The sequence below is a fragment of the Anomaloglossus baeobatrachus genome, chromosome 10 (assembly GCF_048569485.1).
Source record: "Anomaloglossus baeobatrachus isolate aAnoBae1 chromosome 10, aAnoBae1.hap1, whole genome shotgun sequence".
In the NCBI taxonomy this organism is placed as follows: domain Eukaryota; kingdom Metazoa; phylum Chordata; class Amphibia; order Anura; family Aromobatidae; genus Anomaloglossus; species Anomaloglossus baeobatrachus.
In genome coordinates, this window is record NC_134362.1 from 54,446,644 (window position 1) to 54,470,859 (window position 24,216).

General features: G+C 48.0%; 1 protein-coding gene across 1 annotated transcript in view; it reads left to right on the plus strand.

Annotated features, from left to right (window-relative positions):
• The window catches only part of LOC142254844 (solute carrier family 22 member 6-A-like), a 55,392-nt gene that overhangs the window by 12,050 nt on the left and 19,126 nt on the right, over positions 1-24,216 (plus strand). Inside the window, exons 2-9 of the mRNA XM_075326181.1 lie at positions 1,442-1,545; positions 3,901-4,055; positions 7,322-7,490; positions 9,467-9,590; positions 10,995-11,110; positions 18,545-18,759; positions 21,322-21,430; positions 22,351-22,554. Of these exons, the coding sequence (XP_075182296.1) occupies positions 1,442-1,545; positions 3,901-4,055; positions 7,322-7,490; positions 9,467-9,590; positions 10,995-11,110; positions 18,545-18,759; positions 21,322-21,430; positions 22,351-22,554 (1,196 nt within the window). The remainder of the gene's footprint in view (positions 1-1,441; positions 1,546-3,900; positions 4,056-7,321; positions 7,491-9,466; positions 9,591-10,994; positions 11,111-18,544; positions 18,760-21,321; positions 21,431-22,350; positions 22,555-24,216) is intronic.

The window sequence follows — 24,216 nt, forward strand, 5'->3', positions numbered from 1 at the left end:
GTGGAGGAGCAAACTGACAGTGTCCGGGTACGTGGCCCGGGCACTTAGAGCAAGTTTGGCAGACGGTGGTGGCCGTCTGCAGGAGAGGCAGATCAACGCGGAACCATAGGACCGGGGACGGGCGGTGGCCCGCCGGTACCGAACCGGGGAGCAAAGTGAAGCCAGCACAAACCGGCAGGGCCTGCGGACCCCGACCAGGCTTGGAGTCTCCGTTAATAAGGTGAAATCCGTCAGTGACCGGAACCCCAGGGGTTTCCTAACAGCCAGGACCCGATTGAAGGCAACCGTCCGACCAGCAAAAAGGAAATACAGCTACCGCCACAGCTAGAGTTCCAAGGGCCAGAGCCTGCGCGCAAAAGGGCTCCTTCGGCACATACACACGCTGGGGAGCGGGTTACCAGTGAGAAGCCATCGGGACCGAACATCCACAAAAGGTGCAGGGAAAGGCAGCCACCACAAACCGTCCGGGAGAAGTCACAGCGGCCGGCTGCGGGACCCGTCCATCCAGCCGTTTGGTTTACCAGAGACTTTGCGTACATTTGTGGCTGAGTGAGTACAATCGTGCCTTCCGGCACCGCGCTGCGCAGTCCCCGCGACCCTGCACCTTGCCAGCCCTGCCTCCCCGTCACTTCACCGGGCCCCGGGACCACCAACCCCTACCCACGGAGGGAGGAAACAACATCCCAGCTGCTCCCTACCATCGCTCCCGGGATCCCTGTCAATAGCAGCGGTGGTGCCCAACCTCACCACAACCCGTGGGTGGCGTCATGGACCAAATCCCCAAAACCAAACTACCCCCTTTCACTCACAGGCGAGGAGCGCCGCTCGAGTTTCCGGATCCGGCCCACCGCTCGAGCCACCGAGCAGCAGCAGCGCCGGACCCGAGCGTGGTGAGCGCAGCGCCCCGCCGCCCGCGACAGAATTTGTCAGCAGGTTTTTGCTATGTAATCTGAAGGCAGCATGATGTATCAGCAGTTGTGACAGAGTCACATTTTTGTCTGCTGCAGATCTAGCAGAGTTGTGAATGCTGAGCTGTGTATAACACTGCCCATTCCACTGGTTGGCAGCTTTATGTGTACACTGTATATATTGACAGAAAGCTGCTAATTAGTGCTGTGGGCGGAGTTGGACCAGGAGGCACAAAGATACCTAGTCCTTTAATAATAATCTCTTGCTAATAAAACGCTGATTGTATTGAAACAAAAACACACATCCTAGTAAGTGACTAATCACTGGAACCTAAGTCTCTGCCCTTACATTATGCCGCTCTCAAATTACATAGCAAAAACCTGCTGACAGATTACCTTTTATTGTTTATTAACATTGCTGGAAGTGTTGGTAATAGAAAAATATAGATTTTTTTTTTTTTTTTTTTTAAGAATCTAATAATCTGTTGCTTTGTGTAATATGACAGTTTGTGTGTTTTGTCTTTCTCCTGCAGTGGGACTTAGTATGTAACCATCGTAAAATGAGGCAAGTAGCTCAGTCCATTTACATGGCCGGCGTGTTGGCTGGAGCCTTCATGCTCGGGAGTTTGTCTGACAGGTAATCTTACATAATATTTACCGGTATGTAAATGGCGGTTCAGGCGGTAGAGACACATTTACAGAAACAATCTCAGACACGGATGCCATCAATGTGTCACTGAGTGATGTTTGTGTTTTACTGAGTAATAGGTAGGAGAGGCTAGGACATTCTGTGTTTTGCTTTTTTTTATGTTTGTTTGTTTTTTTTCATAAAAATGAATGAAATTCTAATGCAAAAAAGAGACACATGGATCAAAAATGGATAACAATGACAACCTCGGTGAAAAAAAAAACAGTTTTTCTTGTATGCAAAAAATAAACAGAAAATAAGGTCTGAATTAGGCATTATAGAGGTTGTCCACTACTTTTACACAGATGGTCCATCCTTAGGATAGGCAATCAATGTCTGATCGGCCAGGTCCAACACCCCGCACCCCACTGATGAGCTGTTCCCAGTGCTGGAAGGGGCAGCAGCAGGAAATGCTTAGTTCTGGAGCTGCCCCATCTTCTGATAGTGACCTCTGCCGGGTACTGCACATCCGCCTCCTATTGATTTGAATGGGAGGCGGATGTGCAGTACCCGGCCGTGACCACTATCATTTGATGGGGCAGCTCCAGAACTGAGCATTTCCGGGTGCGGGGGGTGCCAAAAACAGCTGCCAACTGCCCCGTCTCCCCCACGTTCAAGTACTGCACATCCACCTCCTATTGATTTGAATAGTACCGGCCACTATCAGAAGACTAGACATTTACAGAACTGAGCATTTTCGGCTGCCTGCTGCCACTGCTGGAACTAAGAATAGTTGATCAGCAAGGGTGTCAGGGGTTGGACCCCAGCCAATCAGACATTGATGACCTATCCTAAGGCGGGCTTTACACGTTGCGACATCGGTAACGATATATTGTCGGGGTCATGTCGTTAGTGACACACATCCGGCGCCGTTACCGACATCGCAGCGTGTAAACCCTAGGAGCGACGATCACGATCGCAAAAACGTCAAAAATCGTTGATCGGTGACACGTCGCTCCTTTTCATAAAATCGTTACTGCTGCCGGTACGATGTTGTTTGTTGTTCCTGCAGCACCACACATCGCTATGTGTGACACCGCAGGAACAACAAACATCTCCTTACCTGCGTCCACCGGCAATGCGGAAGGAAGGAGGTGGGCGGGATGTTACGTCCTGCTCATCTCCGCCCCTCCGCTTCTATTGGCCGGCCGCTTAGTGACGTCGCTGTGACGCCGAACGCACCTCCCCCTTGAAGGAGGGATAGTTCGGCAGTCACAGTGACGTCGCCGACCAGGTATGTGTGTGTGACGCTGCCATAGCGATAATGTTCGCTACGGCAGCAATCACCACATATTGCATGTGCGACGGGGGCGGGTGCTATCGCGCTCGACATCGCTAGTAATTGCTAGCAATGTTGCAGCGTGTAAAGCCCGCCTAAGGATAGACCAGCAATGTAAAAGTTTTGAACAATCTCTTTAATTAGTTATATAGCATCTCACAGGGCTCAAGTTTATCCACTTAGTGATCACAGCATCTAAAGGGCACTCTACACGCAGCGACATCGCTAGTGATGTTGCTGACGATCGCACCCACACCCTTCGTTTGTGCGTCACGGTCAAATCGCTACCCGTAGCGCACAATATCGTTATTCCCCGTCACACAGACTTGCCTGCCTAGCGACGTCACTGTGGCCAGCGAACCGCCTCCTTTCTAAGAAAGCGGTTCGTGCGGCGTCACAGCGGCGTCACACGGCAGCCATCCAATAGAAGCGGAGGGGCGGAGAGCAGCCGAAAGAAAGTGACGCCCACCTCATTGCCGCAGGTCGCAGGTACGGTGTTGTTCGTCATTCCTGGGGTGTCACACATAGCGCCTGTGTGCTGCCTCAGGAACGACGAACAACCGGCGTCCTGCAACAGCAACAATATTTGGGATTAGAACGACGTGTCAACGATTAGGTGAGTATTTTTGATTGTTAGCGGTTGTTCGTGCATTTCACACGCCACGCCGCCGCTAATGAGGCCGGATGTGCGTCACAAATTCCGTGACCCCCAACGACTTCGTGTTAGCGATGTCGTTGCGTGTAAAGCCCCCTTAAGGTGTTTGCCTGAGGGAGAGGGCTTCTTCTGTCACCAAATCACCTGTCCTGATGAATGTAAGATTCTTGGGGGTCAATATGGTTCTATGGGGACTGCAGGTGTGAACAGCTTAGCAATGTATCTAGTGAATGTTGTCCTGTGTAATATCTATTGTCTACAATACTTTAGAGTCAAGTGGTTTAAAGAAAGCCTGATGAGAAAAAGTGACGAAAGATGGGTTGTCCCATTGCTTGCTTTATTCAATACATTTTGGTTTTCTATTTATTAGGTTTGGACGAAAAGCCATTCTGATTAGTTCGTGCCTGACGATGGCTGTAGCTGGCACACTCGCTGCCTTCCTTCCCAGCTTTGTGACTTATTGCGTCTTCCGATGCTTTTGCGGGATGGCTTTCTCTGGGATTGTTCTCAATACCATCTCTTTGAGTAAGTGGACAAACCTTCTTATAATCCCAAATTATATGTTTGAACATTGACAATCTTATATATAATATAACATTAAAGGGTTCTTCTAATGATCCTATCTTCAGGAGCACACTGCTCTCCTGCCTTTCTGCTTCCCAGGGACTGGTGTGCTCCTGAAGATTGACAGCTTTTGCCGGTGGCATGCATGAGCCTTCTGCTGGGACTGTGTGGTCTCCCATGCGGCAAGAAAAGGCAGCTTTACCTCTGCAGCATAGGAGGAGCGCAGAGACACTGAAGCTGACCACATCCAGCAATCTGTGTAAATGCAGAGTTCTGCGTGCAACCTCTATTGCTTGCTCTCCTTGCCTAAGAATCTGGCCACCTCTGATAAACTGCATAAACAGCCAGTAACCTAGGCAAAAAGCTGTAAACTATTTGTCATGCCAGAGCGTACGGATGCTCAGCGCGCAGTGTGACACAAGGGGAACGACAGGAATGGTATAGAAGCAAGGCTCTGGCTCACCTGCATCTGTACACTACACTCCCTAACATCCCTATATGGGGTCCCCCCCCCCCACACCCGTCATCATCACATGCCTAGGCCCCTCGCTTGCCCTGAACTCACCCTGGCTAGTGAGAAAGCCAGAAAGAACACTAGTCTCACTACTGAGGTTATAAAACACAAGGTAATCGAGACAGATAGAGGGGAAATTAGACACAAATGGGAAAATACTACAAGCTCCTCCAATGCAGCTAAGCAGCATAGCTGCAATAGTCACAACTCCTCAGCTTTAGAGCTGCACCTGAGATTAAGGCTACCAAGGACAGCCAGATAGGAAAGAGTCCTTAACCCCTGCAGCACTAAAAGAAAGTAGATTCACTCAAATACAACTTGTAGACCTGCGAACAAGGCGTTGGGACGTTCTGCTGCACTGAAACACTTTAAAGATGTGTGTATCCTTAGGCTATGTTCACACATTGCTTTTTTGCAGTGTTTTTTTTTTAATACAGATTAAAAGCTGTTTTTTTACAGTACAAGCAAAGGCTGTGAGATATCAGAAATTTCTTGCACATAATTGCTTTTTTTCCCCTGACTGAATTGGGAAACTGCTGCTTTTTTGAAAACTGAAGCATGTCAATTCTTTCAGCGTTTTTTTCCAGTGTTATTTTTTTCTCCATAGAAAGCAATGAGATGTGGCTCAGATGGGTGTCTTAGTCCTCAGGTGTTGGCGCCGCCTCTGTCGTCCTTCTGAAGTCGCAGTGCATGTGTCGCGGGCGGGGAGGGGACGCTGCGCTCACCACGCTCGGGTCCGGCGCTGCTGCTGCTGCTGCTCGGTGGCTCGAGCGGTGGGCCGGATCCGGGGACTCGAGCGGCGCTCCTCGCCCGTGAGTGAAAGGGGTGGTTTGTTGGTGTTTGGGATGTCGGTTTGTGACGCCACCCACGGTGTGTGGTGAGGTTGGGGCACCACCGCTGCTCTGTACGGGGATCCCGGGAGCGATGACAGGGAGCAGCTGGGATGTTTCTCTCCCCTCCGTGGGTAGGGGGATTTTGGTAGTCCCGGGGCCCGGAGTTGTTGGCTGTAAGGTGGGTTGCGGGGCTTGGCCAGGTGCAGGGTCGCGGGGCAGCGCAGTGCCAGACGGCACGGTGGTACTTACTCAGCCAGTAACGCACACGGAGTCTCTGGTAAAACAAACGGCTGGTTGGACGAGTCCCACAGACGGCTGCGACGGTCACTCCCGGTAGGTTGGCGGTAACTGTCTCTCCCTGCACCTTTGTTGTGTTTTCGGCCCCGATGGCTTCCCACCGGTAACCCGCTCCCCAGCGGTAGGTTGGCTAAGGGAGCCCCTGTTTGCCCGCAGGCTCTGGTCCTGGGAGCTCTAGCTCTGGCGGTAGCTTTCTCTCCCTCACGGTTTGGACGGTTGCCTTCAGTCGGGTCTTTTACTGCTGGGAAACCCCGGAGGTTCCCGTCGCTGATGGATTTGACCGGTTTTACGGCGACTCCTAGCCTGGTCGGGGTCCGTAGGCCCTGCCAGATAGTGCTGGCTTCTCTTCGCTCCCCGATCCGGTACCGGCGTGCCACCGCCCGTCCCCGGACCTTACGGTTGTGCGTCAATCGGCCTCTCCTGCAGACGGTCACCACCGTCTGCCAACCTTGCTGTTTCTGTGCCCAGGCCATGTACCCGGACACGGCCAGTCAGTTCCTCTACTCCTACTTCCCTGACTCAACTCCAAACTCAACTGCCTTCCTTTTCCCGCCTCCAGGACTGTGAACTCCTCGGTGGGAGGAGCCAACCGCCTGGCTCCGCCCCACCTGGTGTGGACATCAGCCCCTGGAGGGAGGCAACAAGGATTTGTGTCTGACCTAGATGTTCCTAACCGGGGTGTAGGGTGTGTTGTTGCAGTACCTGTGACGTCCTGGCTTGTCCAGGGCGCCACACATGACGCGTCCTACGTCATCCACACTCGCCGGCATTTAGGTTCTGTACAGGCGCACTTCGATCTGCTCTTTATTGTATTGCGCCAGCGCGAGACCGGCAAGTGTGTATGACGTAGGCGTGTCATGCACCCAGGCTTCAGAAAGAGGACGAAGATGGGCGAAAGAGGAGGCGCCGGCACCGGAGGACGAAGACGCCCATATGAGCCACATTCACCGCAGCGACCAGTTTAGGTGAGTATTATAAAGTGTTTTTTCTGTCTTACACAGCAGCCTGGGCTCTTATATACAGTGTGTTAGAATGCTGTATATAAGAGCCCGGTGGTGGTGGCCGCAGCTTATAGGGCAAAAAATTGGTGACAGGTTCCCTTTAAACATGCCCTGTAGACAAAGAAATATAATCTGCACCAAAAATACATCAAGAAAAACAGCAAAATCTGATTTTTTTAAAGGAACTTCTCCACTGCCAAGAGAGCAGGTTTTTGATGCAGAAAATTTACAGCAAAAATGCAACGTATGAACACAGCCTTAGAAAGAGAAAAAAAACTTCCAAAACTACACTACATTTGTCTATAGGCTGTGCAAGGTATTGTACCTCAACCACTATATCGGAATCAAACTGCAATACCGATCAGAACCCATGGAAAGGTCTGCCGCGGTTTGTAGAACATAGCAGCCAAGTTTTTCTAACCCTTGAAAACTCTTTAAAAAAAACTCATGACAACCTTGTTGTAGGGGTTTGGGATTTTTTTTTCAAACTTTTTATTTAATGAATCTCCTGGATCAGATCATGCATTGTATCCAGTGTCATATCTGGCTCTCAACGTCAGCCAAAGCTATTCTCTTTTGCAGGTCTAGAATGGACGGCACCCAAAGGACGGACTGTGGTCGGCACGCTCTTTGCTTATGGTTTTACATGTGGTCAGCTGGTTCTGGCAGGAATTGCATATGTGGTTCGAGACTGGCGATGGCTTCAGTTTAGTGTTTCTGCACCATATTACATCTTCTTCTTGACCTCATGGTAAGAATGAATATTCCAGAAATCATTTTTCTTAAGATGATGTAGAGATAAGGTGACGATAATCCGTAGCTCCTACTCGCGAGTGATCAGCTGGATCATGTAGTACGTAGTTGACGATTTACAAATAGAGATAAAGCCAAAGTTCGGCACTACTCACATGCAAATATATATACAACATTGTTCTCACCCTTACACTGTATTATGTACGTGGTGCTACACTTCAACCAGTGTCCGATATCGCCAACAATAGAAGCAAAAAAATGGAAGTGGCACTCACCACCCATAAAAAATGTTGAAATTTATTGAGAAGTCTTTAAAACATCCAAAGGGAAAAGCCGGAAGCACTGGCTCTGCAGTCAACCCTGCCACAACTGTCCCCTGTCCCAGACCAGATTGAACATAAGAGCAGTGACCTCTTGTGACCGCTGGCAGTACTGCAGCCATATAAATAAAACCGGTTACCATAACTTTACACAAAAGCACACATCACACATTTACAATAAGGCTATGACCACTGTGATGGTGTGATATTGTGGGTTGTGTATCATTTTGTGTAGGTTCGTATTTTAGGCGTGGTGCTCTGGTCCATTCTGCGTACACTGTCCTGTTTGCAGGTTAATCACCCCCCGACGAGCTTTTGTCCCTATGTCTGGGGCGAGGCCTGGGAACAACCCAAACTCTGCTTACCTGGGAGATTATTCAGTCAGGCTGGGAAGGACAAGATCTCTAGTAACTGCATTGGGAAGAACAAGAGACAAGCAGAAAGATTCATCCTCTGAGGGAGAAGTTGTGGCTACAGGCAGCACCCCAGAGAGCCGTTGAGAAACCCTGATTTCCCTGGAAAAGGACTGCTGGAGGATTGTGACTGACCTCGGGACATTTATCCCATTACTGGACTACTTTACCCTCTGTGTGGTGGATTATTTTATGGACCTTCTGGATTGCTTGGATTAAATGTTCTTTGGAAAGTTCACCCATTTCTCGCTCTGTTGATTGTGTGATATGGGAGAAGGACCCCGTGACACCCTCGTTGCTTTTTTATGTGCACATAAACATATTTTGGCAGGAAAAGCACAGCAGAAAAAAAAAGTGCATATTTTATTGTATTTCAGCGTATTTTCATATGCGTTTTTCCATGCTTTTTTGTGCTCTTTTAAGTCATGGCAACTGCACTTTACTCCCGTGTTCGCTTCCGGGTCTCTGGCTGATATTGCAGCTGGGACTCGGCTCTCTCTGCTCGGAGCGGTGACCGTGCTCCTCCTGACAGTTTAACACCCCTGAGCTCCGATCAGTGCAATCGCAGCATTCAAAAGGTAGGGAGAGGGATATCTCACCTCTCCGTGGCGATTGGGTCCCTGGAATGCAATCACAGGGACCAGATTGTTGCCATAGTAATCCTGGGTTGCCACCATGACGACCCCGGGTTACTGAGCTACATAGAGCCTCACACACCATGCTGTATGCAACTGACATGTTGCTTCTTTTTTCAGCAATAAATCTGCAAAAAAAAAAAATAAGCAGTGTGTGCACAGCAAGTCACGGTTCTCATAGACTTTGCTGAGATGCTTCTTCCTTGCTATTATTGATTTAAAATAAGCAAGGAAAAATACATGAAAAAACGCAAAAAAAAAAGTCACGTGGGCACATAGCCTAAAACTATTGATGTGTTCAGGGGATTACACAACTGTTAGGTCAGCCTCTTAGGCCAGAGTCACACTTGCGTAGGACTCGGCGAGTCTCGCATCGGTATCACCCGACACGGCCGCACACTCTCGGACAGGAGCGAGTCGGCTGCATGTATTTCTGTGTAGCTGACGCGCTCCTGTCCGAGAGTGTGGGGCCGTGTCGGGTGATGCTGATGCGAGACTCGCCAAGTCATACGCAAGTGTGACTCTGGCCTTACACAGTCACAATACAGCTTGAACTGTCCAATGTCCCAATTTGTCTCCATTGTATATAATGTCCATGTGCTACAGGTGTGTCCCAGAATCGGCCCGCTGGCTCATCATGAATGGCCGGTCCCTTCAGGCCTTGAGAAATCTTCAAAGAGTGGCAAGGATTAATGGAAAAGCCGAGGAGGGGAAAAAGCTTTCACAGCAGGTAATGTTCCTGTGCTCGTAAAACTGATTATTTCTAACATATAATGATCTAATACTGTGTTATGTAATCTTCTATAATAGATGAATAGTTTATGTGGATGATGGGGTAGTCCCAAACATTGGCGGTGCATGTGTAGCACCCATGGATATCAGGTACTCTGTTCCGGGCTGTGTCTCTGCAGGGAATGTCACGGTGGTGGCCGTTACCCGGTTCCGTGCCCTGGGCCCTTTTTGTAATGGGGGATATTTACAGGGGAGTTAGGAATAAAGTTATTCATGACGCCACTTGCGGTGTTGCGGCTAAATGTGGGGGAGCCGCCGCTGCAGGTTTTGCTGATGGAATGTACAGCTCTGATGACTTGGGCCCTCCGCAAGTAGGGTATTACCCCAGCGGGTGTATGGTGCAGTAGGCGTTAGAAGAAGGAGTCCAGACAGATATTCAGTGCAACTGGTTTACTCACTTTTCAGGTGTCAACTGGTTGCCCGAGGCCGGCTGGTTTCGCCTCCAGGTCCCTTTCGTCCCAGTGCCAGTCTGGTTCTCTGGTATCTTCTTCCCTTGCACCTGTCTCTGGTATGTGGGTCCCCGTGGTATAGAACACTGGGGGTCCCCGGTCTGTGGTTTGTCTACTTCTGTCTGCCTGACGGTAGTGTGACCCCTGTGGGGTTGGAGTCTCTGGTTTTGTGCCCAGTTCTCCCGTTGTTACTGAGTCTTCGGATTCTTTAGGGTTAGCAAGCTCCTTGATGGTCCTCTTTGCTGTGCAGGTGTTAACAGGTCGGCTTGAAGTTTTTTCCTGTCCTAGGGTCCTGTTCCCCATCGGTGCGTAGTTCCGGGAGTACTCTACCGGCAACAACCTCTCCTGGGTACCAGGTCACCGTTAACCCAAGTCACCACTCCGCACTCTTGCTGTCAACTCTGTTCTGACTACTCTCCACCTGGTCAACTAGTGGACTGGATTGGCTCCACCTCTAGGTGGCCATCCATTGGACCCACCCTTGCTGGGTACCATTCTATGGGGGATTTGTTGGGGTAACTTGGATTACCTGGGTTCTTGGTGTTACCGGCACTGGGGTTCTGGGTCCCTAAGGGGGTAGGCCCTGCATCCTGGTGGAGATGCAGAACCTTGATGGTCTCAGAGGCGCTACACATGCACAGATTGGGAACTTTTTTCCAGGCTCTTTATGGAAGCCTTTAGAGAAAAATGCATGTAAACCTACAGAATCAAATCAATTCTGTTAAAAAATATGCATCAAAACACAGATCTTCAAATATGCATTATAATTAGAAAACATTATTATTGCATATTATGATGATCACACCTACAGAAAACATGCAGATAAAAAAAATAGAAATACGCAGCATGTGAACACGGCTTAAGGAGTACAGTACAGTTTTTATTTTTTGCAGGTTCTTATCGCTCACATGCAGTCTGAACTGAGTAGTACAAAGCAGGATCATTCACCCCTGGACCTATTCCGCACGGCAGGAATACGCAAAGTCACAATCTGCCTTATGTTAGTCTGGTGAGTAGCCGTCACTATAGTATGGTATTTTCAATATGTTTTCAATATTTTATTGTATTTTTTTTTTCTTTTTTATTTAAAATACACAAATGTTGAAAAAATATCATCTTATTGCTTACAATACAAAAATATAAAAAACAATGTAAACCTCCATTTGTTCATGATAACAGCAAGATGTTCCAAATCCATGTCTTAGGCCTCTTTCACACATCCATGTTTCCGGTACATGTGACGTCTGATGTCACATGTACCGGAGACACGGACATAAGGGTACTTTACACGCTGCGATATTGGTACCGATATCGCTAGCGAGCGTACCCGCCCCCGTCGGTTGTGCGTCACGAGCAAATCGCTGCCCGTGACGCACAACATCGCTAACACCCATCACACGGACTTACCTTCCCTGCGACGTCGCTGTGGCCGGCGATCCGCCTCCTTTTTAAGGGGGCGGTTTGTGCGGCGTCACATGGCAGCCGTCCAATAGCAGAGGAGGGGCGGAGATGAGAGGGCGGAACATGCCACCCACCTCCTTCCTTCCTCATTGCCGGTGGAGGCAGGTAAGGAGATGTTCGTCGCTCCCGCGGTGTCACACATAGCGTTGTGTGCTGCCGCAGGAACGACGAACAACATCGTACCTGCAGCAGCAACAATATTAAGGAAAGGAACGACGTGTCAACGAGCAACAATTTTTCACGTTTTTGCGCTCGTTGATCGTCGCTCCTTGGTGTCACACGCTGCGATGTCGCTAATGGCGCCGGATGTGCATCACTAACGACGTGACCCCGACGATATATCGTTAGCGATGTCGCAGCGTGTAAAGTACCCTATACGCAGACCCATGTAAAATCACTGGGTCTGTGCACACATCTGTGTTTTCTTATGGTCTGTGTGCTCCACATGGCGATATGTCTGCTTTTCTCCAGCAGCATGGATGTCACACTGATGTGATTTGTGACATCAGTGTGACACGTACCAGAGAACACACATGTCTGTGAAATAAAATTATTTTTTATACTGATTTGTCTCTAGTGCTGCTGTCTTCGGCGCTGCTGTCACTTGCCTCCGGGCCCCCTCATTATGCTCATGAATATTCACTGTACCTTGGACCTGGAAGCAGCAGCGCCAGTGACATCAGCACTGGGGACAGGTGAGTAAAAAAGTTTATACTTTCCGTATGCTATCACGTATAGCACACGGTGAACACACATGTGCCAAAATCACAGCACACGGATGACCATATGCAATTTCATCATGGTCCTTGCAAAACATCAGTGTTTTGCATGGAAGTGTGAAGGGGGCCTTGGGCTGAGTGCACATGTTCAGTTACAATGGATCCGTTGATAAAAAAAAAGTTGCGCAAACACAACTTTCTTGTCCATTTTGAAAAAATAGATTTTTGCAGGATGAATTTTTTAACATTTGGAGTCTATGCAAAACTGATCTGTTAACGGATTGCTATTTATCTTTCCTATGAAACTGATCCAGTAAGCGAAAAAAGGATCCTTTACAAATGCAAGAGAAATGGATGGATAAATAGCAATTGTCGCGGGCGGGGAGGGGACGCCGCGCTCACCACGCTCGGGTCCGGCGCTGCTGCTACTGCTGCTCGGTGGCTCGAGCGGTGGGCCGGATCTGGGGACTCAAGCGGCGCTCCTCGCCCGTGAGTGAAAAGGGTGGTTTGTTGGGGTTTGGGGTGTCGGTTTGTGACGCCACCCACGGTGTGTGGTGAGATTGGGGCACCACCGCTGCTCTGTACGGGGATCCCGGGAGCGATGACAGGGAGCAGCTGGGATGTTTCTCTCCCCTCCGTGGGTAGGGGGGTTGTGGTAGTTCCGGGGCCCGGAGTTAGTGTCTGTTTGGTGAATTGCGGGGCCTGGCCAGGTGCAGGGTTGCAGGGCAGCGCAGTGCCAGACGGCACGGTGGTACTTACTCAGCCAGTAACGCACACGGAGTCTCTTGTAAAACAAACGGCTGAATGGACGAGTCCCACAGACGGCTGCGGCGGTCACTCCCGGTCGGTTGGCGGTAACAGTCTCTCCCTGCACCTGTGTTATGTTCTCGGCTCCGATGGCTTCCCACCGGTAACCCGCTCCCCAGCAGTGTGTTGGCTAAGGGAGCCCCTTTTGTCGCTTGCAGCCTCTGCCCCTGGGAGCTCTAGCTCTGGCGGTAGCTTTATCTCCCTCATGGTTTGGACGGTTGCCTTCAGTCGGGTCTTTATTGCTGGGAAACCCCGGAGGTTCCCGTCGCTGACGGATTTGACTGGTTTAACGGCAACTCCTAGCCTGGTCGGGGTCCGTAGGCCCTGCCGGATGGTGCTGGCTTCTCTTCGCTCCCCGATCCGGTACCGGCGGGCCACCGCCCATCCCCGGTCCTTACGGTTGTGCGTCGATCTGCCTCTCCTGCAGACGGTCACCACTGTCTGCCAACCTTGCTGTATGTGCCCGGGCCACGTACCCGGACACGGTCAGTCTGCTCCTCCACTACTACTTCCTTCAACTCTCAACTCTCCTACTCGACTGCCCTTCTTTCCCGCCTCCAGGACTGTGAACTCCTCAGTGGGAGGAGCCAACCGCCTGGCTCCGCCCCACCTGGTGTGGACATCAGCCCCTGGAGGGAGGCAACAAGGATTTGTGTGTGTGTGGCTGATGTGCCTAACCGGGGTGTGGGGTGTGTTGTTGCAGTACCTGTGACGTCCTGGCTTGTCCAGGGCGCCACACAATCAGTTAAGGATCCCTTTTCCATACACTCCTATGGTAAAAAACAGATCCTGCAAAAATAATTTTTTCAAAATAGACAAGAAAGTTCTGTTTGCACAAGTTATTTGCCAATGGATCCGTTCTAACGGAAGATTACTGGACATGTGAACTCAGCCTTAGGCCTCTTAACATACCCGTATAAAACACGTACGTGTTACACCGGTACCGGTGTGTTTTTCTGTGTGTCATCCATGGTTTTCCATTATGGCTAAGGAACTAAAGATATTACAAGGCTTCTCCTATACTTTCAATGTCAAACACATACAGCACACAGATGTCATACGTGTGCTGTATGTGTTTTTCATCAACTCATAGACTTTACTGACCCTCGTCATTTGTGTTGGCGGGAAAAAAATGAACATAGGTTATACAGTGCTGGCCAAAAGTATTGGCACCCCTGCAATTCTGTCAGATAATGCTCAGTTTCTTCCTGAAAATGATTGCAATCACATGTTCTTTGTTATTATTATCTTCATTTATTTTGCTTGCAATGAAAAAACACAAAAGAGAATGAAACAAATCAAATCATTGATCATTTCACACAAAACTCCAAAAATGGGCCAGACAAAAGTATTGGCACCCTTAGCCTAAGGCTGGACTCACACGAGCGTATGGCATTCGATGCGAGAGCATCGGATGCGATATGCTAATATCCCCCGGCTCAGGCTACGCTGCGAGCGTGAGCCGAGTGTCATGCGACTGTAACCCGATCTTGCGATCGGGTCACAGCTGTGAAGCTGAGTGCGGGCACTGCGGAGGAGAGGGAGGGGTTAATCCTCCATCTCCTCCACTGTCAGCCTGTGCGTATATCGCACTGCACTGGGATAACATCCGAGTGCAGTCCGATGTATCTCTCGCATCCATTCACTTGAATGGATGCGAGAGATACGGCGGTAGCAGCAAAACGCACCATGCTGCCGCTTTTCTCGCATCCAGAATCTGGATGCGAGAAAAGCTGACCAACAGCTCAACCTCATTGCCTAACATTGGTCAGAGTGCAATGCGAGAATTTCTCGCATTGCACTCGTCCGATTTTCACGCTCGTGTACCCTAATACTTGGTTGCACAACCTTTAGCCAAAATAACTGCAAACAACCGCTTCCGGTAACCATCAATGAGTTTCTTACAATGCTCTGCTGGAATTTTAGACCATTCTTCTTTGGCAAACTGCTCCAGGTCCCTGAGATTTGAAGGGGCCTTCTCCAAATTGCCATTCTGAGATCTCTCCACAGGTGTTCTATGGGGTTCAGGTCTGGACTCATTGCTGGCCACTTTAGTGGTCTCTAGTGCTTTCTATCAAACCATTTTCTAGTGCTTTTTGAAGTGTGTGTCATTGTCATTGTCCTGCTGGAAGACCCATGACCTCTGAGGGAGACCCAGCTTTCTCACACTGGGCCCTACATTATGCTGCAAAATTTGTTGGTAGTCTTCAGACTTCATAATGCCATGCACACGGTCAAGCAGTCCAGTGCCAGAGGCAGCAAAGCAACCCCAAAACATCAGGGAACCTCCACCATGTTTGACTGTAGGGACCGTGTTCTTTTCTTTGAATGCCTATTGTTTTCCTGTAAACTCTGTTGATGGCTTTTCCCAAAAAGCTCTACTTTTGTCTCATCTGACCAGAGAACATTCTTAGTGACAGATTATACATATTTCTAAAATCACACTTTATTAGAATAATTTCTTTAAAATCACAAACTCAACAAAAACTACATATAAATACCTAAACACCATGTAGTGGCTGTCAAGTGTCAATTTTTTTTTATTTATTGTATACCCACAAAGGGACAGAAAAGGGAAAGCCGTCGAGGAATGGGGGCACCGTAAAAATAAGGGTGTACTCCATTGACAGGCAGACAAACAGACCTAGGGATAAGGAACAGAACCATACTAATATACCCCTTTAGTCATCTGGGGATATTCTGGTTACTCTGTAAAGCCACCCGAAGGTCTCCTCTCCTCTCTGTGGTATATATATATATATATATATTTATTTTTTTTCTAATAATTTTTTTCTGATTTTTTTTGACAATATTTTCTGGGAATATTGACACTTGACAGCCACTACATGGTGTTTAGGTATTTATATGTAGTTTTTGTTGAGTTTGTGATTTTAAAGAAATTATTCTAATAAAGTGTGATTTTAGAAATAGGTATAATCTGTCACTAATAAAGTTTTTCCATATACCTGTAAAAAACATTTAATCCTTCTGAATACCCAGAGAACATTCTTTCAAAACGTTTTAGGCTTTCTCAGGTAAGTTTTGGCAAACTCCAGCCTGGCTTTTTTATGTCTCGGGGTAAGCAGTGGGGTCTTCCTGGGTATCCTACCATACAGTCCCTTTTCATTCAGACGCCGACGGATAGTACGGGTTGCCACTGTTGTACCCTCGGACTGCAGGGCAGCTTGAACTTGTTTGGATGTTAGTCGAGGTTCTTTATCCACCATCCGCACAATCTTGCGTTGAAATCTCTCGTCAATTTTTCTTTTCCTTCCACATCTAGGGAGGTTAGCCACAGTGCCATGGGCTTTAAACTTCTTGATGACACTGCGCACCGTAGACACAGGAACTTTCAGGTCTTTGGAGATGGACTTGTAGCCTTGAGATTGCTCATGCTTCCTCACAATTTGGAGTCTCAAGTCCTCAGACAGTTCTTTGGTCTTCTTTCTTTTCTCCATGCTCAATGTGGTGCACACAAGGACACAGGACAGAGGTTGAGTCAACTTTAATCCATGTCACCTGGCTGCAAGTGTGATTAAAGGCCCCGTCACACTAAGCAACATCGCTAGCAACATCGCTGCTAACGAACAACTTTTGTGACGTTGCTAGCGATATTGCTGTGTGTGACATCCAGCAACAACCCGGCCCCTGCTGTGAGGTCGTTGGTTGTTGCTGAATGTCCTGGGACATTTTTTAGTTGTTGCTGTCCCGCTGTGAAGCACAGATCGCTGTGTGTGACAGCGAGACAGCAACAACTGAATGTGCAGGCAGCAGGAGCCGGCTTCTGCGGAGGCTGGTAACCACGGTAAACATCGGGTAACCAAGAAGCCCTGTCCTTGGTTACCCGATATTTACCTTTGTTACCAGCCTCCGCCGCTCTCACTGTCATCGCCGGCTCCTGCTCTGTGCACATGTAGCTGCAGGACACATCGGGTTAATTAACCCGATGTGTGCTGTAGCTAGGAGAGCAGGGAGCCAGCGCTAAGCATTGTGCACTGCTCCCTGCTCTGTGCACATTTAGCTGCAGGACACATCGGGTAATTAACCCGATGTGTGCTGTAACTAGGAGAGCAAGGAGCCAGCGCTAAGCATTGTGCGCTGCTCCCTGTTCTGTGCACATTTAGCTGCAGCACACATCGGGTAATTAACCCGATGTGTGCTGTAGCTAGGAGAGCAGGGAGCCAGCGCTAAGCAGTGTGCGCTGCTCCCTGCTCTGTGCACATTTAGCTGCAGCATACATCGGGTAATTAACCCGATGTGTGCTGTAGCTAGGAGAGCAAGGAGCCAGCGCTCAGTGTGCGCTGCTCCCTGCTCTCTGCACGTGTAGCTCCGTGCGGTGGTAACCAAGGTAAATATCGGGTTGGTTACCGATATTTACCTTAGTTACCAAGCGCAGCATCTTCCACGCGGCGCTGGGGGCTGGTCACTGGTTGCTGGTGAGCTCACCAGCAACTCGTGTAGCCACGCTCCAGCGATCCCTGCCAGGTCAGGTTGCTGGTGGGATCGCTGGAGCGTCGCAGTGTGACATCTCACCAGCAACCTCCTAGCAACTTACCAGCGATCCCTATCGTTGTTGGGATCGCTGGTAAGTTGCTTAGTGTGACGGTACCTTTAGTTCTTGCCAACACATGTTAGGTGCCACAGGTAAGTTACAGGTGCTGTTAATTACACAAATTACAGAAGCATCACATGATTTTTCAAACAGTGCCAATACTTTTGTCCACCCCCTTTTTATGTTTGGTGTGGAATTATATCCAGTTTGGCTTTATGACAATTTTTTCTATTCTTTTTTCATTGAAGACAAATTAAATGAAGTTGATAATACCAAAGAATTTGTGGTTGCAATCATTTTCAGGAAGAAACTGTGCATTATCTGACAGAATTGCAGGGGTGCCAATACTTTTGGCCAGCACTGTAATGGGCAGCACGGTGGTTCAGTGGTTAGCACTGCACGGTGGCTCAGTGGTTAGCACTGCAGCCTTACAGTGCTGGGATCCTGGGTTCAAATCCCACCAAAGACAATATCTGCAATGAGTCTGTATGTTCTCCCAGTGTTTGCGTGTGTTTCCTTCGGGTTCTCCTAGGGAATTTAGAACCCCGATGGGGACAGTGTTACCAATGTATGTAAAGCGCTGTGAAATTAATAGTGCTATATAAGTGAATTAATATTATTTTTTTTTCATTATTATTATGAGTATGTGTGGTATGAGAGAAAAAACATGTGACACATACTGTACTTGAAACACAAACCATGTGAATGAGGCCTAATGTAGAGTTATGGTGCCATCTAGTGATCACTTTCTGAATTGTAGGCAAGAAAGCAAACTGGATTTATTTCTAAAAGTTCCCAATCTCCAGGGATCAAAAGTAAACATATTACATATTTAGATTATATATTTATTAGTTATAATATATTTCTAATTATCTGAAATGTGTTATCACTTTGCTTCTTTCAGGTTTTCCACTAGTTTTGCATTTTACGGTCTTGGCATGGACTTGCAAAATTTTGGTGTTAATATTTTCCTATTGCAATTTGTTTTTGGAGCCATTGATTTGCCATCTAAGCTGGTAGGCGCCATCCTCATGAGCTATACCGGGCGACGAGTGACGCAGTCGGCTTCCCTGATGCTGGCCGGTGTAGCATTGCTGTGTAACGCCTTTATACCTCAAGGTGAAATTATCTCATTAATGTTAGATTTCTGCATTGCGGTATTTAACAATTGTAGCATGTAATATCGAACATAAAAATTGGCCACTTTTTTGCTTTTTTTTCACTGTAATTCAGTATATCTTTTATTTAATATAATCAAAATTCTCTTAATTATAACAGCGTCATTACAAGTTTGCTAATCAAAATAGATCCACTATTCTATATCTATGAAGAATATAAGAAAATGTGAACCAATTGACACAATTTTCAAGTGATAATTTTAAAATTAATATTTTTTATTCAAAAATTAAAAAAAAACCCAAAACATAATTAAAAAGGACAATACCACCAGTGTGGAAGGAGACAAATAAGGCCAGAGTAAAAAATCCCCTTCTCAACAATCAAGTACTGTATTTTTCGGCTTATAAGACGCACTTTTCCACTCAAAAATGTGCCTATGGCTGCCTCTTGGTGCCAGCTGCCTCTTTGTCCCGGCGGCTAGGTGCTTCTCTGTGCGGGTGGGCGGGTGGCCTGCTGGCTGCCACCCTGTGCGTGCGGCTGTGCGGACTGCGATGGCTGTGTCCGCTGTCCCAGTGTGTCCGCGGTCTCGGTTTCAAATGATGGCGCTGGGTGTCAGCGCGTGCGCAGATGGAGCTCCTGAATGAGAGCTCCATCTGTGCATGCGCCGCTCCGGGCGCCATCACTTGAACCGGGACCGCGGACACACTGGGACACACCACACCGGCCTGCTCCACCACTGAGCCGTCGCTGCCGCTGCCACCACTGAGCCGTCGCTGCCGCTGCCACCACTGAGCCGTCGCTGCCGCTGCCACCACCGAGCCGTCGCTGCCGCTGCCACCACTGAGCCGTCGCTGCCGCTGCCACCACTGAGCCATCGCCGGTGCTACCACCACTGAGTTGTCACCGCCGCTGCCACCACCGAACCGTCACCACCGCTGCCACCACTGAGCCGTCACCGCCGCTGCTACAACTGAGCCATCACCGCAGCTGTCACTACTGACCCGCCACTGCCACCACTGATCGCCGCTGACAGCACAACCTCTGCCTCCTGTGACCCGCTTCACCACCGCTGCTGCCCCCCTCTTGTGAAACAACACCGGAGTATAAGACGGATCCCATTTTTTTATCTCTAAATTTGGGGTGCATCTTATAAAACGTAAAATACGGTATATATTATTCAGCATACAAATAACTAATTATAAATAAATGGCAGATCTCAATAAATACCAATAATAAATATTAAATACACAGCCTACAAATATGTAATATATGTAAAGTGCAATAGTGCTAACTGCAATAACATATTCACTGATAACCACTATAATAGTCATTCTTGCTGTATTATCGAAGTGTCAACTATAAAGACCCAAACTCAGCCTAATAAAGTGTGTGGCTTAGCAGCTTCCCAAGGAGTGTAAACAGTTAAACCACAAATTATTGCACCAATGACCAACATAATTCTGTGCACTTACTTATCCAAGTGTCTCTTGGCCCATGTGTCTACCTCCTACCTCCGACGCGTGTTTCGTCACCTTCATCAGGGAGCAAAAATTTAGATACTTAGCACACAAAAATGGCCAGTTTTAAGTGAGCCCTACAGCAAGCTGCAAGGCGACTTACAATTTATGGGGGATTTTAATTCCCCAATTGCAATTTCCTATCCGCCAATAAATTGTAGATTTGTTTTTTAACTCAAAGAGAGGCATTACTTTGGTAAGGACTCAACAAAAAAAGAGGTCGACTTGATGTTGGCTGTTGGGCTCACATAAAACTGGCCATTTTTGTGTGCTAAGCATTTTCATTTTTGCATGTTTTTACATAGCAGTAATGCATGTCTATATTCCCATACTCATTGTTCCATGCCTTAGCACTGCAGTGTCTCCTTTTTGTTACTATGTTTCATGCTGAGTTTACCCCTGTTCACATTAGAAAGGTAGGATGTGTCATCAGTCTATTTCTTAGATTACAGGGTTATGCCTTCTGATCGAGCACTCCTGCTCTTCAGCCTCAGGCGATTTTAATTCTCTATTTGCAGGGTCCTATCCACTCATACATTGTAAGGTTTTTTTAACCCAAGGAGAGGCATTAGTTTGATAGGGACTCAACAAAAAAGAGGTCACCTTGCTGTTGGCTGTTGGGCTCACATAAAACTGGCCATTTTTGTGTGCTAATTATCTCAATTTTTACATGTTTTTCATAGCAGTAATGCATGTCTATATTTCCATATTCATTGTTCCACATGGCTGACTTAATGGACATGTGGCTACAGGGAGAAAAATAAGTCCTATTCTCCCTGCAGCCGCTTGCTTATTCAATTGGGTGGTGCAGGGAGTACTGTGACCGCGATGTTACCACCGCCCCACCCCACACACTGATTGACAGCCTGCACTTAAAGGGATAAGAGTCCCACCAATCATGTTGATGACAGAGTTTAAGGAAGGGCACTTTTCCACTTTGATTTTTTTTTTTTTACCTGTACAACCACTTTTCCTTTTATCTGGGATATCCGGTTAGTGCTATTTTAATGTATTCTAATTTAGATATTTAATTTGTCTTTTGCAGAGATGAAAATGGTGCGGTTAGTGTTGGCCGTACTTGGTAAAGGTTCTCTGGCCTCCTCATTTTGCTGTGCTTACATCTACTCTAGTGAGCTCTTTCCTACTGTAATCAGGTAATGTCCATAAAGCATATGTAAACCTTGATAGGGCCAGGTTCACACTTAGGTGGCAGCGTGTTGCATTGAGTCGCATGCATGTCAACCATGTGCTTGTTGCAATTTGCAGTAAATGCTGTTGCAGGTGGTGCAGCGCACTACAACCCTAATGTCACATGGTGTTTTGCTCTAAACTCGCCAAGTGTCATGGTGGCATCAGACGCTGTTCACACCACAGACTCTGACACTCCTCAGTATACTTTCTCTGGTACTTCTGAGTTACACATGCAGGCTCGGGCATCGACCAGCTGTGTGCTCATTAGTGATCGGACTAGTAGGAGTTAATTTCTGTAATCCTGCTGGTTACATTTTGAATCACATGTTGCGGGAGATCTATCACAAGTACTCCCCACCTTTTTAAGATGAATGAGTTTTGTCTTCCTATGCCAACTATAGCTTTCTGCTACACCGGTCCGTGTGCTGTTGTCTTCCAGTCTGGTGATTTACTGTGTGTTGCATGGTTTGCAGTGTAATTCTGGTTATTTCATTTCTGCTTTAGTTTTCCTCCTTATCACTTGTTGTCTGATTTCTCTATGTGAGTGTGTGTGATAGAGTTTTGGTTTCCCCTGTTTGTCTATTATTGTTGGTGTTTACACGCTCCTGTCCCGGCATCCCGCATGCGGTAAGGAGGGAGGGGGTACTAGATCAGGGCTTGTCAGGTGCAGGGTAAGGAAGGCGGCCCAGACATTATCACCATCAGCAGTATCTCTGGAATCAAGGACAGCCAGGGCCCCTCCTAACCTGAGAACCAGTTTTGGAGCCCCGGTCCCCTGTTATACCCTGCCACCCCGTGACCCCTCATTTGCCCAGTGACAACCCATCATTATAATAATTGGATTCATGCTGCTACTAATTCTTGTCCCTTTTCTCTCATGCAGACAGAGTGGGTTGGGAATTGTTGGCATGAAAGCTCGAGTAGGCTCCATGGTGGCCCCTCTGGTGTTGATGCTCTCGGAGATTTCTCCTATTTTCCCGCCAGCTATCTATGGTGTTGCTGCTATTATATCTGGGACTGCTGCAATATTATTGAATGAAACATCCAACCAACAATTACCAGACACTATAGAAGAAGTGGAAGCCAGGTAAGGGTACCAAAAAATAAATTCCGACCAGGGTTACACAGGTATGTGGTGATCTGTGTGACGCAAATATACCAGTCACCTATAGAGTTTTTAGAAACTTTTTGGTATGTTTTGTAGCCTGTGCATAAAGAATTCTAAAAAAAAACAGGTTCTGACTCCGATATTCCACTTTTGCCCCTGAGGCGCTCACTGAACTGAGTGCAATGTATGTCAACATTACAGCGGCTGTTACGAGGGTCCTCACTGTCTGCGTACAGTAGACATGTACATTGCCCACACAGGCCTTTCTGCCGTAGGCATGTCACATATATGTGTCGCGTGCATCAGATAGTGAGGGAGGCGGCTCAATCACAGATTTATGCACCTCCGCAATGTTTGGTGTTTTCATACAGCAGCACTATCTTAGAGACGCCTCTTAACCATTCAAACACCCCCTCGGCAATTTTTCATTTTTCGTTTTTGTTTTTTCCTCCCCTTATTCCGAGAGCGATACCTTTTTTATTTTTCCGTCAATATTGCCATATGAGGGCTTATTTTTTGTGGGACGAGTTATACTTTTGATTGACTTCATTAGATTTACCATATAGTGTACTGGAAAACGGGGAAAAAAATTCCAAGTGCAGGGAAATTGCAAGGAAAAGTTCAATTGTTTGGGGGTCTTTTAAGGGTGCTTTACACGCTGCGACATCGCTAGCATATTCTAGCGATGTCGCGAGTGATAGCAACCGCCCCCGTCGTTCATGTGACATTTGGTGATCGCTGCCAAATCGAACATTATCGCTACGGCAGCGTCACACGCACATACCTTATCAGCGACATTGCTGTGACTGCCGAACAATCCCTCCTTCAAGGGGGAGGTGCAATCGGCGTCATAGCGACGTCACTGCGGCGTCACTAAGCAGACAGCCAATAGCAGAGGAGGGGCGGATATGAGCGGCCGGAACATGCCGCCCACCTACTTCCTTCCTCATTGCCGGTGGACGCAGGTAAGGAGATGTTCGTCGTTCCTGCGGCGTCACACATAGCGATGTGTGACGCCGCAGGAACAATGAACAACCAGCGGCATGCACCACCAACGATATTATGAAAAGTAGCGACGTGTCAACGATTAACGGTTTTTGACATTTTTGCAATCGTTGATCATCGCTCCTTGGTGTCACACGCTGCGATGTCGCTAACGGCGCCAGATGTGTGTCACTAACGATGTGTCCCCGACGATATTTCGTTAGCGATGTCGCAGCGTGTAAAGCCCCCTTTAGTCACTGTGTTCACTATATGGTGAAATTTACGTATTCGTATGATGCCTCAGGTCGGTGTGAGTTTGTAGATACCAAACATCTGAGCGGGGCAGAACAAAGCATTGCAGTGTGTGCGCCGGCGTAGGAACGGCGAGTGTGTTTGACGTAGGACGCGTCACGCACACAGGCTTCAGAAGGAAGACGAAGATGGCCGAAAGAGTAGGCGCTGGCACCGGACAATGGGAGGCACCCATATGACCCAACTCCACTGCAGCGCGACCGTTAGGTGAGTATTCTAAAGTGTTTCTTATGTTCTACATAGCGCCCTGAGCTCTTATATACAGCATGCTAGAATGTGTATATAAGAGCCCACTGGTGGTGGCTGCCACTTCTGTGCCGAAAAACCGGTGACAGGTTCCCTTTA